Genomic DNA, 17,934 nt, shown 5'->3' on the forward strand with positions numbered 1-17,934 from the left:
CTGCTTTGTTCATTTCACTGAATTCAATGAGCACAGAGGAGAATGGCACTTACGGGGAAAACCACACTGCTTGATTAACTTCTTCTTGGACACCACCTTCATGGCCTGGGGGAGAAAAACAGTGTGATCAGTATCAACAGTCAGAGAAGTCAAAGCCATTAATTACAAATCAAGAACTTACATGAACTATACCTGTAAGCACATTAACCCATGAACCAACATTAAATGAATGTTTAGATGACATGTTTTGTAATTGGGTCCTTAAGGGCTTCCAATAATCAACAGAGCATTCTGAAGATTTTATTTTCCATGCAGGAACATCAGCTCTGACACAACCTTCAGCAGTTAGATCTGGCATCTATGTGATTATCGTTGTAGAAGGTCTGGGAGTATCTGCAAGGTCTGAGGCAATGGAATCTTCTTAGGAACTCTGTGTGTGCGTTTGTGTGTGTGTTTTAAATGTATGGTTTATGCATGTGTGTACATCTGCCTGTGTGTTTGTGAGAGAGTCAATGGGTGAAAAGTCTTGAGACAAGGAACTTCTTATCCAAAGAAAGAGACAAAGAAAATCAGAAAGGAACTTAGTCTAGCAAACAACTCCGCCAAGGCCCAGCAGTGCCTTTCAAATTAAACCAAGCTTCACTAAATTCCACACACTCATAGATATCTGTGTCCTTAATGTGCTATATCTCTCAATGTTATTAAAGAAAGTGATGAAATAAAATCCTGGACATATTATTTGCAATCTTGCTTACAACCAGACAAAGAGACCAACCAACCAACCAACAATCAGGTGGACAGGGGTGAATGCACAAACCTGATGGACCTTCCTCTAAAAATACTAGAACCCCAACAGTGTCAGACACTCATCAGCTGTGTCTCAATTCAGTGGATGCATCCTTCGGAGGATTCGGTCACCGGGGCGAACAAAGGCCAACCCTTCAGGGGGAAACCGAAATGAGAGGGTTCGGTCTACAAAGGATTTCCATGATCAAAGTCACCAGGTCATCCCACCCTTATTTGTGTTGCCTATAGCAACAGAGCTGAAGTTGGACGCGTCGAGAAAGTTTGAAAGCCCCTTGGTTTTTGAACACGTTGAATATGTTTACTGTTAGCTGTTCGGTTCAGTGTCCCATCACCTCTGATACACAGTTGGTCACTGAAGCACAATGAATCGTGGGATAGGTTTGGTCGAGACGGAGCCTTTGTTTATCAGGAACAGAAAGAGCCTTTGAAATAGGGCAGTAGAGTTGCATCGCTGTGATGCAATCGACTTCAAATGCAGCCTCTAAAGTGAGAGGCAACTAATCTTATTTCAATGATGACTGATTTTTGCCGAGGTGGCACATTCTCTATCTCACAACAAACAGTTTCAATGATGCACAAGAGAACCAAGAGAAATGGTTTAGAAAGCGGTGCATGCCTCTCCATTGCATGTTATACAGACCTCAATATCATCCTAAACAACCAATACAAACGTGTGTAAAATATGCATACTCAAACATGAGTCAAACAGCTAAAACAAACTGGGTTCAAATCCACCTCAAAGAAATTGAAAATTAATTATCTTGTTCATTTTAAGATTAACCAGCTGTCCCCATTCAATTAGGGAAATTCATAGAATTTGATGCCAAAAGGCAGTGAAGACATTGAAAGATGCTACGGACTCGTTTTAAGAATTTATCTCCTTCGTGGGCACAAAGTGCATAAAGCAGCTGCCAGGAACTCCTGGGCTAATGGCTGACTGTATAGATTCTCTATAAACAGACTGACTAAAGGCTAAAGAACCCATAACTCCACACTCCATCTTTTCAGTGGGTTCATTTCCATAAAATTATATCATATACTGTACATTATCTGACCATCACTGTGTGTGTGTGTGTGTATGTGTGTGTGTCGAGTTTTAAGCTATAAACTATATTATATGTTCTTCAATCAAACACATTAATGCTGCTTTGAAAATCACAAACAAATATTTAGTTAACACCCTCAAGTTGACACCCTCAAATCGAAGGTGGGTGACCCTTTGCCACCAACAACAGCTCTTCAGTGGAAATCTAGAGATCTTCCGCGCAGAGACGTCTCACACCCTCTGCTGCCCCTCAGCTGTCTCTCTCTCTCTCTCACAAACACACACCATTTGAACCTCTGGCTGAGACACTTTCCTGTGCCAGTGGTTCTAACAACGTGGGACCGCCGCACTCAGACCAAGTTGAACACATCTGTCCTCTGTGTCGACGGCAGGCGCGTCTCAGCCTCGTCTCCCAGCGCTGCCCTCTGGAAGCATTCTTTGAATTTCCAGGGAGAGGCACCTCAACATAAACTTAGGGGGGAAACTATTCCTTAAATAAAGAAGGAAAGAGTCTGCAAAAGTAGACTGCTATACATATCTGCTAATAATTAAGCTCTTTACATTCATCTCTCTTTCTATTTGAGTTAAGCTTAGGGTGCATGAATTTATTTTTAAGGCTGTTAATACCATCATCACCACTGGATGCGTGCTGAGAGCAAGGAAATAATACAAACACCACAAACACATGCATGATTCAGAGACCTCTTCTACTCTGCTGAACTGTTGAACTGGTTCCCAACACCCACAGGGAGAGGATGATTGTCTTGATACACAGCACTGGGACGAATTAGTCATCGTTTTATTTCCATCCTGGCAAAAACATTGCCATTCAGTCTAAAGATGACCACCGCTGCTTCATCAACATAATGATTCAGCTGTGATTCACTCACTATGTGTGGAAAAGGATGAGGAATCAATACGTGATACATCTTGATATAGAATGTAAAACTATTTCAAAAGCGTCATCTCCTTATTTTATATTTATATTCACAGAATTTCCAGCTCGTAGGAAGATGGTGAATACAGGCGAAGTACTTGAGCCTGCAGGAGCCTGCTGAGATATTATCGTTCCTGTGAATGCTATCTGTATGTGTGTGTGTGTGTGTGTGCGTGTGTGTGTGTGTGTGTGTGTGCGTGTTGATACTTGTGCCGCTTCGTGAGGAAAAATCCAATCAGTTCCTTGTGAAACCAATTCAGACTGTCAGGAAATAGGACCAACCTTTCACGCCACCATTACTCAGCTGGTCCTCTCCTGATTCCTGTCAGTGTTACTGCAGATGAGTCTGTTATTGAGGAGGAGTGCAATATAGTCTGCCTCCAGAGGTTTCTATCAGCAATAAATAACAAACATAAAACCAGGAGCAAAGATGGAAAGTACAAATGGTAGATACTTGCACAGCAAATACGAAAGCTCGCTATGCTTTATAAGAGACGGATGGGAAAGACTGTGGAGGTAATAAAAAAGAGCTTATTGTATATTTCTTAATCTCACTTCTAGACCTTTTATAATATTCAAGTTCCGACTGAGTGAAGAGAAAATCACTGAGGCGATTATGATGTTAACAGAGCACAGTCAGATCATCACTCTTTTCACCTGCTGTATGTCAATGTGACAAAATGCTGTGAAAACTCCAAGAGGACGCTCTAATGAGATTAAGACATATCTACAGTATGTCTACAGAGTGTGACTGAGATCAGAATACTCCACATCAATACTACTACGCTTCCCTTTGAAAACTGCAAGAAAAGCTTATGGCTCGGTATCATTTTAAATCCTCGTCCATACTAACACATGAATACTCATATGACGTGACAACTCAAGTACACTGGGCATGCGTGTGCTGGTGTGAAAAGGATTTGCTCCCATGACATCTCATCTCCTGAAGCATCTCCTAGCAGCTGTTAGCAAAGACAACAGGGTCAGCAACACTTGTCATTGATTACCCATGTTGCATTCTTCACCGGTAGAGGGTCATGTGATAGGAGCCTGACGAATCAGTAAAGGCTATGTAGTGACCAAATAGACCCAATCAGCAAGCCATTGTGTGTCTCAGAGTCAAACATGGCCCAGAGTTTCCAAGCTTCTCTGTTTTAGCGCCCCTTCAACTTCAGAGTAGTGTGGATGGCTGGTATCCATAGCAGAGTTGATGTAACATAAATCAGCTTTTGTGGAGTGAGGCTGAGGTTGCAGAGCTTTAATGGGAAACGGATCACCTTGATGGAAGCGCCCGCCCTGACCTCTCCCACATAAACTGACCTCAAAGCAAGAGAAAAACAGATTTGATGAGAGTAAAACTGAGATGCTCCTTCAGTGGCAGCAGAGGTCGCTCGCTTTTCTATATTTCTTCTGTGGCGACTGGTGCAACGCGTGCTGATGGGAGGCAGAGCTGAGCAGCGAGGTTCAAGGGGAAAGAGAAAAATCAATAGGCCTGGTGGGATCCTGCAAAGCTGCTCTGTCTAGACAGTGGATGCAGAGGGAATGGATGAAAAACACAAAGGAGAGCAGCGGCGGCTGCGTGGCAGAGCGACAGCCTTTCACAGGATCCTCTGACAGCAGCTGAAATGTAAAGCGACTACTTTGACTTACATAATTCTTGTCATCGTCCTCGTTGTAGGCAAGTTTGACCACACCGTAGGAGCCCTGCAACACAAAAATATGAGAGTCATATTCATGTGGATGGACACCACACATCATTTAATTATCATTCAGTGAAATTTTTTGTGGTTTAGCTCCACATGTATGGAACCCCAAACATTTAATATGAGATATACAAAATGACAGTAAAAAAAATCACATTCATGAATAGTGTAAATCAACAGTGCAAGTAGAATAATGTATTATCTATTAAATCTCAACTCACAATTATGAAAAGAGTTTCATAATATATTTTTTAAAGAGTATAATTTTCTTTCATTGAAGACACGAAATGTGTTATCGGGCAAATTCTTACATAAAAGAAGAAATGTTTATCTAAAAACGAATTGAGATTGCAAGGTAATGAATTGAGTTCTGTCAATCCTAAAACAAAGAAGTTCTTCAGATCTGATGTGTTTCCTTTCAAACACAACAATTCTATTCTTTGACAGCACAGAATGGCTGCTTTCACGCACATGCACAAGCACTAACCCCCACCCACACACACCCACCCACACACACACACAAACACACACACACGTTTCTTCTTGATAAGTGCAAAAATAACCATTAACTGGTCGATCATACACTCGCATGAATAAAACAAACCAAGTTACATCACCACTGATGTCTCTGATGGCTTAAACGGCCAGCTGGCTCTGAACAAATGACTCAGCATTTAAATGCCCTTATAAAATGATGTTATGAAAAAAAATCTGGTTTTCACTGAGAGTGAATTCATCCAAACATTACCAAACACCATCCATGTTTAATCCATTTTTTACCCTTTAAAGGTAAAGTGATTCATTAAAACTCAAAGTGTTTAGTTTGTCCAGTTTAGATTTATTTACACAACACGGTGGCCTCCGCTGAGAGGACCCGCTCCCTATGTAAAAATAAAGATTTTAAAAATAAAGGGATAATATTAGGGTTAAAGAAAAGGACTATTCTTAAAAATAAGATGATTACACACTAATGAACACGTCTCTAGGATTAATTTATTTTCAATTTCTGCCACGATCCCTTTCAGCTGAATCTTACACACTGAACCATTAATATATATATATATGTACTGTAAAAATGTGCTAAACATGAGAATGTATTCATTTGTTAGCATTTAGCGCCACGCACAACAACCATAAATCCTCGACATAATCGTCATAACCCCCCACCCCCACCCACTTGCTGGCGGTGAATCCAGAGGGTACACCCTGCTGTGCGCTCACATTGGATTGTCCTGACTTTCTACAGATGTTATACTAGGAGGCCATGCGGAGACACACGCACCTCCTCCGGAGAAAATACGGGGGATCTGCAGAGTTCAGTGCATGTCTGAAAACAGCTTTAGTTTCAGATGTGCGTGTTCCCACAAGTGTCAAGAGCCTGTCGTTCAATTTTTTCAATTCAGGCACCTCAGTCACAAGGAATTGTACACGTAAAAGTGACGTTCTTACACTGTGGGAAAAACTGCAGAGAAAATTAAAAAAAATTCCTGGATCCTCCCATTTATTCAGATCCCGTTAAAAAGATAATGGATTCTTCCCTCACCCAGACCACATCCTTTTACAGACTTTCATGGTTATCGATCCTGCAGTTTTTGCAAGATGAGACAAACAACGAACACCAATTAAAACATAACCTCCTCGATGAGGTAACAAAATCTTATATCCAAAAAAACAGGACCTGAGTAACTATAAAAGGTACAGAGAGTTGTGGCCAAGGACTTTTGTGTGAACAAAGTGAACAAAATATGAAACAGCATTATCTAGGTCAATTTCCAGTTCCACTTTTTTAGAAATACAGATGTGCTGAATTAGAGATTGTTTTGACTTAAAGAGGCAAGTGGTACATTTTCCTAAACCACCTGAAGATGAACATACGCCAACCTCACCTTTCCGATCTCACTCTTCAGCTTATACTGGTTCAACTGGATGCAGTCCTGTGAAGGGGGAGAGAAAAAGAAGCACGTGAATCATCAATAAAAACATGATCAGCACACAAGTGAATGTTTTGCCTCATCGAAGGCCAAGAGAAACAGGGCTGCCTCTGGTACAAGAACAAAATGTTCCCTCTGTGCGTGTGTGTGTGTGTGTTTTTGTGTGTGATTGTGTGTGTGATTGTGCTGAAAGCCATTTATTTCTGAGTAACGATGCATTCTGTAGTTTCTGTTTACTGTCTGCAAATCCATTAAGGTGCCATCGCTTAAATGGCTGATTTGAAGTGCCATAGCAACCACCGCTACAGCGCGGAGTCAGCCAGGGGCACAGGAGAGGAGACCACAGCAGGACACAGAGGACGGAGGTTGCTGGGTGAGAGGAGTTTGGTGGTGGTGGTGGTGGGGGGATGATTTTACAGGAGGTAGGCTGAGAAGGAGAAGGGGGTCCACAGACGGTAAAGTCCACGAGCAGAAACAGAGAGCAGAGACAGGGATGGAGCAGAGGAGGAAACGGATTTAAAGTGGATTTCTCATTACAGTTGAGGGGGGGTGGTGGCTTTTCTGTGAGCCAGACCAGTGCCTGAGGCTCAATACTGGAACATGTTAAAAGGATGAGAGGCGGCAGGAGATCAAAGATGTAACAAAAAAAAGATCTAATGGCGGCAGGACTGAAAGCAAAGCACCAACTCATGGTGTGGGAAATGCACCAGGCAAGGTTTTCTGGAGTGGGTTACTTAACAAGCTCGTTATGAAGCTGTTGGTGCTGCAGGAGATGTGAGGATGGGGTTATGCACTTAAGGGTAGGGTGGTGTAAAGTATAGTGTGCGCAGGGGTTATGAAAAAGTGGTTGAGGGAAAACTCCGGGAAAGAGCTGCTTGGATTTCGCGAGAGATAAGGGGGAGTAAAAAAATAGGGCGGAGGAGGATAAATGGCGGGGCAAATGAGGAGAAACCGGAGAAAAGAGCAATTGGAGGGATTGTCTGAGAGGAGTACCATTGGGTTCAGAGTTTGTCGGCACATGCTCAGAGGCTCCCGGGCGCTGCAGTGCAGTTAATACACTCTCCGTGCAGATGGATAAAGAGGGCCGTGCAGAAAGCCTTAAACGCATCTGCCACATGCACACACACATAAATTCCAGCCGAATGCTCCACTGGGCACCAACACATCTTTTTTGTTTCTGTCACTGTCACGTTAGACTGTTGCTTTACATGAACAGTGCAGCCCCCCCACCATCATCTTCCCTCAGTATGCAACACACCCATCTCTCCACATTTCCCCATCCATTACTCAGCTACTGATCAATATCAGTGTATAACACATAGATCAGCGTCACTGTGCAATTTGAAACCAATGGCCATTCATTTCAGTCCCTTTATGAATAATGTGCATGTCTGCCTCAGTAAGTCTGTTATACAAAAGGGAAATTGTATTAGATTATACTTAAATATTTAAGATCATTTCCCACTCCTGTCATTTTACAATCGATTTTGATAGAATGGTGCAATGGTGTGGATACCACACCATTCAAAGAAAACAGCAAAGAACTGTATGCAAAGAAATTAGACTACAATTAGAAATGCCACTCCCTGTCAAAAGTGGTTTAAACCATATATTAGGCTGGGTATAGCCACAAATGATGAAGATAAGTATTTTCAGTTGAAATCATTGGGTTCTGATCAAGAGGTGATGAGGTATTTTGTCTCTTTGGAAAAAAACTTCTTTCGCACTCAAAAAAACACCAAAAAGGCCAAATATCCCAAGTTTTCTCCCAGCATTGAAACACAGCATGCATTGTGTATCGTTGTGGAGCTGGAGCCTCTGATCCATGTAAACACATTTAAAAATCTGAATGCAAATACAAAAGAATATCACAAATATTTTCAGACATTTGTTAAAGGGATACATGTCAGCAACATTACTGCTTTAAAATACACCTGAAATGTATTCGAAAGAGGCCACCAGCCTCAGCCATAATGATGTAGTTGACTGGAGTGGCCCCGCTAAATATAAAGTATTATAAACATCCCAAGGGCTATTTTACATTCTATTTCTGCCAATTGATCCCTTTCACAAAAATCTTACACACTGATCCTTTTAGAATAGAGACAACTGCATCATTCACTTTACTAATGTACTGTGAAGATGGATGGATTGAAACCTTCATCATTGCTCCAGTGATTGCTTTAATGACCATTTCTGGCATTAGCTATAGCACAGCGTTAACTAAAACATATATTTATTAAGAGAAAACTGAGAGAAAGCAAAAGATCTCGGCTTTAAATAATTTAATTCCTATCTGACATGCCTCTCCGAATATTTAAGCATTCCTCGTCATTTATATTGGTCTTATTGTGATTCCAATGTGAATGTGAGTGAATATCCTAATTTTCATTTCAGTGCAAAAACTTAATACGAGGCATAAGTACGAGAAAAAGGAACTATGGGTTTTTCCCACATCACTTCCCCCTACAAGTGTTTGTAGCCAGTGTAGACACAATGTGGTAAATGTAAGTATCAGTATGTGTGGAGCCTTTCCGTCACAAGGTTTATTGTTGTGTCATTTCCTTGCTGTCAATACAGGTTACTGTTGGGAGAGGGGTAGGGATTCATAATCACCCATTATTTGTCTTCATGGTTTCATCCCTGTGAATAGCCCCTACATAAATAAACACAATTTAATATCCTGTTTTGACATAAAACATAATGCTTTCAGAAGAACATGCACATTGAGCACCATATATTTGGGGATTAACATAATCCTAAAATTAAAACCACAAAACAGAACCCAAAGACATTCGTAACTTAAAAATTACAGACATTGTGTGTACAAAAGAGTCAAACCACAACAAATGTGATGAGAAAGTTGGGTATGAGAACTCAGACGAGTAAGAGGCTTTTGTGCTTTAGTGTCACTGTTATATAAGCACACCAACACGCACACACACACACCCCCCCCCCCCCCCCCCTTCCTCATGTGGATTAGTGCTTGACTTCTCAAACTGCACAGGAAGGACATTCTCTATAATGAGGAGGGGGAAGAGAACATGAGCATGTAAATCATTTCCACATTTTATTTTTACTGCGGTTGTATTTATAAACTGTGAAATACACAGGAGGGTCTGTGTACCTGCCCAGACTGCAGAAAACAATAAACTGAGATTCCACAAAGACAAAGAAAACAAAGGCATCAGCTATTTCAAAAAAATCCTTGATAAATATTCTGTTCAGGTCATTACTGGTGTTTGTGTAAAAAAAAAAGTAAAGAAAAAAGAAATGTTGTGCTCTCTCCCTCTCTGTTGTGCTGTAGTGTAGACATGAGAGACCTGCATGTCAATTGTTTGAGGAATGGACACAAGGCCAGGGTCTGTGAGTCTTCTTCCAAATCCTGGAAGATGTGATGAATTTTTTATGTTCAATGTGGATTCTAAAAAAGGAGAAACTAGGAAATTCAGGTATCACTCCATGCAAGTTCTTCTGCTATGAAATTGGGTTGAGTTGTTTACGAGTATTACGGCCATTTAAAGGGGTAAAAAACGTTTAAGATTTCGAGAATAAAGTTGTACTATTAGAAGAAAAGTTTAGGATAATTATTTTTTACATTAGGAGAATTAACTCAATATTTTGCGTGTCATGTTAGAGGAGGAATATCCGAGGATCAGTCTGTCGCCTGATAGAAAAGTATCAAAATTCTTCTAGATATTTTGTCAGGTCAGCTTAACATTATTAAAATTTTGAAAATATTGTGCAAGAAATTCAGTCTATTCTGCTGAAAGAACCACACCGACTCAGAGGAACTTGCCTCTTTAGTATAGAAGGACATGTTTAGAAGTGGTCGACTGTGAGAATTTGCTTAATTACAACTGGGATATTCAAAGGGGTTTCATAGTTTCTCAAGAAACAATGAGAATTTGGATCCAGAAGGAGTGGAAGTTTATCTTTATTCTCAAGATATTATGATGTGTTTCTCAATAACTTACAACTTAATCTTGTAATTTAATTGTTACTTGTTAAATTACAACTTTATTCTCACAATACAATGAATTTGTCCTTGTTAAATTATGACTTATTCCTTGTAATATTCTAAATTAATTTATTCTTAATTTTAATTCTTAAAAATGTAGGCATCTCAAAATTTGAGAGGCCAGATTGTGAGATTACACATTTTGCCCAGTGGACCAATGTAGCTCAGTATCCTCCTCATTGCAGAGAAGGAGGGATTTGCTTCTTGCATCAGCATTCTACCATCTGCATGATGTTGGTCCGTCAGATAAGCTGAATGCTGACTTGATATGAGTGGATAGTGTGATTGCTGGTGTCCCCTGAGTTGATGATTAAGTTTGATTGACAGGCTTTGTTTCCTGCTCATGAGCTGTTAGGGGTAAACTGCTTCTTCTCCAGGGGTCAGGAAGCTTTACCTTTAATTTTGTACATTTAAGATGATATAATGTCGATGCTCTATAGTCCACACTGATTGGATCAAATATGAAAGCCACAGTTTCGGACCTATTGTTTGCATCAGTGTGGGTTTGTCAGCTCTAAATCCACAGAGAGCAGGCGATGAAGTTGGTAAATTTAGACACTGATGCTGTAAAGAAATGTTGCAGAAAAAAACTGAAATGTTACAAATACAAGCATGTGACGGTTCCAGTAAAGCGACTAACAAAGCCTTTACATGGTCAGAGGATGAGAGGTGACCTGAACACAGCGTCAGACAAGTGGTATTATAATCTATATCATTAAAAAAAATAAGAATAATGAACAGACATGTTCCACTGCAAATTCTCAACCGAGCCCGATCACCCCTAACTTCTGCTGCGGCGCAGCAGGCTGTACAAAGTCAACAGCAGAACACAGTGATCTCACACTTCACAATGACACAGATGTGAGTACAGTGTAGATCACTGAATAATTATATAAGGGGCACATGATGCATTCAAATAAAAAATAATTACATACAGGGGCTCTCATTTTTTTCTCAGCTAATGACCCACAAGATTGAAAATATTCAATCTATATTCATATATGAGATATTTCTATCACAGTATCTACCTGCCTCTTGAGCCCCTCCTCTGATTGGCTGACTGCACTGTATTGAGACCAGGCCTATCACCGGTCTCATTCTGGGGCATTCAGTCTCTCTGGTAAGCAGAGCTGAAAGTCACGCTATGTTTGGTTACCGCTATAGAAGACCCGCCACACATTTACAGTCGGCCTCAACAGGATGTTTCTGAAGGGGAAGTTACACCGTCCTCATGTCCGTTCAAGATTTAGCAGGAGAGTCGGCCAACGTAGGAGTAACGTCCCGAATTACAGTATGGAGTTTAACAACTACACTTCAGTACTGAGTAACGTAGACTTAACCCCGCAGTGAGCACTGTGACACAGCACGTCAGAAGAAAGAAAGTGTAACCGCTGGTCTCCAACACTAACATTCTTAGGAGGAATGTGCACAGACACATTCTCTTCCCTCAACGCTGCAGTGTTTCTTCGATCCTGAATGACTCATACGGGGGAGGAAGTACGAAACAAGACATTTCAATAACATATTTCTTAGAATGGACTGAGTGAAGAAGTCTGCGGAGTGACTGTTCAAGTCATTACAGATAGTAAAAGCCCAGAAACTGGGTTTTAAACAATATGGGCCCTTTAAGGTCATTTCAGGATTTAATCATGATCATCTTGAAATAAAAAATGACTTCCTCACCTGAGAGTCAGATATAGACACGCGTTTGGATTCCACTGTGGGCCTGCGAGCCACGCGAGGGGAGATGTGTGTGTAGCCTCCTCCAGAGCCTGAGGACAGATAAGTGCCTCTCTCCTGCAGGGACAGCTTCCTTCCAGTCAGGTGAGGCCGCAACGGATGAGCCCTCTTGGCCTGAGCCTCCTCCTGCTGAGCCCCCCCGTTTCTCACGCCGTTGGCAGTCGAGCCGCCTGAATCTTTCGTCGTCATGGCAGCCATGATGTTCGTGAGGCCGGCGGCCTGTTCAGCAGAGTCAGGGTCGAGCCTCTCGCAGCCAGGGTCACTGCTCATAGCCATGGCCGTCGGGTAGATGGGAGCGATGCAGGAGGAGATGGTGGGGAGAATACTGGGAGGTGCCCACCAGCATCAACGTGACCTTGTCTGGCCTATGGTCAGGATGTTCAGAGTCCCACCACAGCTGGAACAGAGGAGAGGGGGAGACGAGCTCAGTCAAGATGCAGCAAAATGAGTGGATCTGCATTATCTGAAGCAAGAGAAATTTTATGCTTGTAAAATAAAGCTGACAGGAGTTGCACTTTTGTTTCTACCAGTTCAAAAGAATACAGCCCTTATTATGGCTAAGAGGTAAAATATTTGCTATAGATTATACCTGCCTATATACTTATAACAGCGTATGTACACACACACACACACACACACACACACACACACACACACACACACACACACACACACACACACACACACACACACACACACACACACACACACACACACACACACACACACACACACACACACACACACACACACACACACACACACACACACACACACACACACACACACACACGTATTTGTGCAATATGTATGAAGAGATATTTACAACACAGTATACATCATTGTGCATCATCCTGTGCCACTGCACTTTATTGACCCAAGTATGTCTCTCTAAAAACAATATATAAGTCTGTAGTGAAAGGCGTATATTATAATTAATTTTAATCTTATTTTATATTTTATCGTGTTCACTTGTTTACCTCATTCTATGCTACAACAAGTTAATCTCCCTGGTGTGGGAACAATAAGCTTGATCTTTTCTTATCTCATCTTGCAAGGTTAATCATCTCAGTTTAGCCTTTGTGTATGTTAGATAAGACCGGCAGATATTACTCTGGGCTGTAAAAATACAGCTCACTTCTTTGCACATTTTTCCAATGGAAAGAAAAAATAAAATGTACTTTAATATTTGTAATCAGTAATCTTAAGAGATTGAACATTGAACATAACAAAGTAAATACAAAAGAAAAACCTAATCGTCAATCATAATGTAAAAAGAACGATGTGGATGCATTAATTAATGTTGCATTTTACATTTATTTCACTCTAATTTTTTAACCCAAACCTTGTCCCTTGATCATTAGCAACAATCCCTCTGGTAGTTGTTGACATGTTTCAGTCTGGACCAGAGGTGGAGACACAGACTGTCAATCAGAGAGCAACTAGTGAGGCTAACTTGATCTACTGTTAGCAACCCTCAGTCTCCCCATATACACACACACGTGTATATGGTTGCGAAATGTAATATTGTCCATATAACCAACCCATGTCAGTCAAAATCCTTGACTTCTGTTATTGCCAGCCACAGATCAATATCTTACAATATTTTGTGAAAGTCAAGAAAAACCAAGCAGACATGAAAAATAAATTGTAATCTCTTTGTTGACATCTCATGAATCGAAATAAACCCCAAACAAAACCATGTCAAATTTTGCTGAACAAACCACACAGAGAAAAACACACATAAAATATATGTGTGTGTACCCAGTCATTAAGCTGGCTTTGTTTATTGCCTTTGTTGCCTTTCATCTTTAATGTGAATCAAGTCAGACAGACAGCCAGCGAATATCTAAGCTCTTCATGACATCTGATTCAGGTGGAAGAACACAGATATGCAAAGTGGGTCCGCACACTCTTCCGAGGTAAAAGGCTACTTAAATCCCTTTTCTCTAATATTATGCATCATTGTAACAGCACGAATCAAGAGGAAAAAGAATGGTGGTTGTTTTCATCTGTAAGGAGCCACCTGGGTCTGTGCATGTTCCATGAAAAGACAGACTGAAGAAAGTGACTGGAGTCACTTCTCTGGATATTAGACAAGGCCCAAATTAAATGGGCCATGTAATGCTATTCCTGAAATGTGTCAGGTGGTTAGAGCTTCAAATTCATAAATAACAGTGTTCCACTTCGTCCCGGTCCAGGTAGGTCACACCAATTCAGGCACTTGTATACAATCACGACTCAATGCAAAATGTATTATATATTTAGCCATGGCAGCAGAACACCTCTGGGGGATGCAATGTCAGTCCACCAGTTTACTCCAGACAGATATAATTTAACAACAACTGGAGGGACTGCATGCATACTACCTCTAGTGTTACCTTGACAATGCTATTTTCGGTTTAAAGTGAAATATCTCAGCATGAAGTGGTTGTTAAAGAATATGATCGGACACATGTGTAAACTCTGATTAAAAACAAAATAATTTGAATCACACGTGGTGACAACAGAGTATCGATTGGTCTTGTTGGTCAGGATGATCTCGGCCCAAGCCACTGATGTAGGCGATTCTTTTTTTGGACCGAGAGCCGAGAGTTCTTTGGTGATTGAAAGTAACAGACCTCTTGAGCCGCATTGGTGGAAAAGGGCAGTGTCTTCTTCCGTGTGTTTTCGTGACTAAACATAGTTTGGGGACCAGTCCGGGGTTGCTCTCCCGGTGAATGGACATGCAAAAGACCTCAAGCCTGTATTGTGTACTGTACTTTGAAAGGCATGTGCATGAACTTGGCTTAAACAACATCCAGTCAGAATTATGTACATGAAAAACTTAAACAAGATTCCCTTCAGTTTTAGTTTTCACGTTGTATTTAACTGCAATTACCAATTGCTGAGACATTGTATTAAGATTGTAAATGTATATTAAAAATATAAACAGTCTTAACACCACCACGTTAGCATTGTTAGCAAGTGTATTTATCCCAAATAAAGCTCTGTTTAAGTACTGAGAGGCAGCTGCGAGCATGGCTGCGAACTCTACTGAATATGGCACAAGGACAATGCAGTGTTCCACTGGTTGTTGCTTTGCAAGACATTGTGTGATTACAGGATAGACCGGGGTTGACCTGCTGCACGAGGACAGCTGAAATATAAAATCTGCCTGAAGGCTTCTCAGTGATTGACTGGTAGCTAAATTACACTGAAAAGATGACGCAGAGGTGGAAGCTTAGACTTATACTTGCAGTGGACGAATGTCTGGAGGAGTAGTCAGGGACAGTGATGGTCTAACTGCACACATTATCATCCTTATATGGAGGAAATATAGCTTTGATTTATTAGTATTTCTTTAAATCACAATTACCCCATAGGTGGTGCGAGGCTGAAGAAATGTGAACGATGCCGGAGCTGAACTTGTTTTGATGGAAACAAGGACTTAGAGATGGATCCACAACAGCTCTCCAAAACAAAGACAAGCCAAGGCATCTCACTTTCAGCCAGTAGGTTGCTAGCTCCGAGGTAGTAATTATGTTTTAACCCCTGTCCATTTGTTTGTTGGTTGGTTTCACACAAAACTTGGTGTTAAGTCGGTTATGGTTAAAAAAGAGCCCAATACATGTTGGAGCAGATGCAGGTTTCGTTTTCTTTCTTTAACATTGTGAAATAGGGCGTTTTTCAACATTTTTTCCCAGTTTTCCTTTGGGGAATAATTCAAGAATCCTGATGGGATAAAAACTAAAAAAAAAGCACATTAAGGAAACTGTATGACATTTGTTGCAGCTTGATTGAATTCAAAAGGACTGCTGGGTGCTTGCGGAGGTACGTGCTCTACTGAGTGCCACTGTAGCTGCTTCCTGGACCAAAGGCAATTTTGGAAATGGTTACAGGCAGATATGATATTAGGAGGAAAATGCAGTATGAGATACTGCCGACGGCCGGCTCATAAACTCTACATCTGGAAGGGTCGGACTTGAGGAGTAGAACATCACCATCGCAGTTTCCTTTTAAAATATCCAAATTATATCACCAAGAGTTGTTTTAACTCCATTATACATCTTTTTTTCCATTGAAGCGTTGTATTTGCCTGGTAACATAAAATATGCAAATATAAAAGGTAAGTCAGCAATTTTTATTGTGCATAGTCATTTCATAAATTGAGTCTCATGTGTGTGTCGGGAGCCATGGACACCGTTTGCTCATGACACACACACACACTCACACACACACACTCACTCACACAACCCATCATGATTTGCAGGTTCCAATTTGCATATTTTAAATGACCATTATTCAAACTATGTAAATTCAGACTTCAGGAAAAGAAAAATGTATACAGACAGCAGCAAGAGGAAATGCATTGTTTGACCCCTGACTTATTTCAGCAAAAACAAAAAGGAACTTTCATATTTTGCTAACTCCTATCACAACTAGTGATAATCCTTCTCTTGAAACGCCTTTGTCTCCCCTGCAGCTCCATTAAGCTTGCTGCCTGTGTGAGCAATATCCTGCTCCAGGCGGGAGCAGCCGAGGTTTGGTTATCCATTTTGGCTGGAGAGACTTTTATTTGTTTACAGAGGCAGGTAACCACACATTTTCATTATAGAGGACATTGTTTTATTAGGTTTAATACTTTTTTTCACATCTAACCTTATCAGATTCCAGCCGCATCCATCCATTTTATCATATAAATATGTGAGGTGAAATTTATTTCTCTCCAGCTTGACATATTGTGGCTGACACACTGTTGGAGTGTTTACATCTGGTATGGATTTATTCTGATAAAAGTTGCAAAACACAGTTATAAAACATTTTGTTGAATTTCCTAAAGATCTTTTAATGATTTCAGAGAAGTGAAGATGGCATAACAGGGAAATGTATACACTTGGATCACCCATCTCGTCCGGCAGGCTTTAACAAAATAAAGGCAGATTATGGTGAACCAATAATACCACAAAAAAATCCAGCTTTTGAATCTTGTAATGTTTATTAATTTATCCTATTTTATGACACCACCAGCACTGTTCACATCAGAACATAAGTGGGTCCTTCAATCTTCTCCAAACTGAAAAAGACCTGCTGAGCACTTTGAAGGCCCCTCGTGCAGAGATGGAGAATTTAAATCAAACACTTGCCAACTGGCAGGTCATTCAAATCAAGGCCTCAGAGATCGACTCAAACAGAGTTTGGTTTAACCGTCAGTAACACTGACACGTTGAGGGCTGACGAGCCAGAGAAATGGTGCATAGCAACTTGCAGCTTAATTTAAGAAAGGATCATTGTCAAGAGCCAACGGAAGGACCTTGAGCGGGAACATTTCTTCACTCAAAACATACATGATCTTCAAGAGATGCTCCAAAATGAGATTTTCTGTCACTTAAAGTGTATCTATCTATCTATCTATCCATCCATCCATCCATCCATCCATCCATCAGCCATTAGGTAATTGGTAAAAGACTCTTACTTTAGTATTATTTGAACTGATATGTGTTTATTACATTACATTTCTTCTTTTGTCACTCTCAAACAGGACAATCTAATGCTTAATAAAGGGTCTCTGGCACATGTTTAAATAATTGTAACTGTGTATTCAAATGGGTGTATGTATTAATTATTCGGTATAAAATGTTGGCTTTAGAGAGACTCCAGGAGCTAAAGCATGTATATGTGCTTGAATGCATCATGAGAGAAAATATTCAATAGAAAAATTAGCATTTCATATTTGTTGCATAATGTTCATTCTTCGGGATTACATAAAT

General features: G+C 40.6%; 1 protein-coding gene across 2 annotated transcripts in view; it reads right to left on the reverse strand.

Annotated features, from left to right (window-relative positions):
- camkk1a (calcium/calmodulin-dependent protein kinase kinase 1, alpha a) overlaps nt 1–17,934 on the reverse strand; it is a 63,562-nt gene that overhangs the window by 24,134 nt on the left and 21,494 nt on the right. For both annotated transcript variants that reach the window (XM_062405497.1, XM_062405496.1), the window contains exons 2-5: nt 12,128–12,581; nt 6,379–6,426; nt 4,440–4,493; nt 54–105 (exon numbers count right to left, since the gene is read on the reverse strand). In XM_062405497.1, coding sequence (XP_062261481.1) covers nt 54–105; nt 4,440–4,493; nt 6,379–6,426; nt 12,128–12,460 — 487 coding nt within the window. In that variant the 5' untranslated portion in view covers nt 12,461–12,581. The remainder of the gene's footprint in view (nt 1–53; nt 106–4,439; nt 4,494–6,378; nt 6,427–12,127; nt 12,582–17,934) is intronic.

The sequence above is a fragment of the Platichthys flesus genome, chromosome 15, assembly GCF_949316205.1.
Source record: "Platichthys flesus chromosome 15, fPlaFle2.1, whole genome shotgun sequence".
NCBI lineage: Eukaryota > Metazoa > Chordata > Actinopteri > Pleuronectiformes > Pleuronectidae > Platichthys > Platichthys flesus.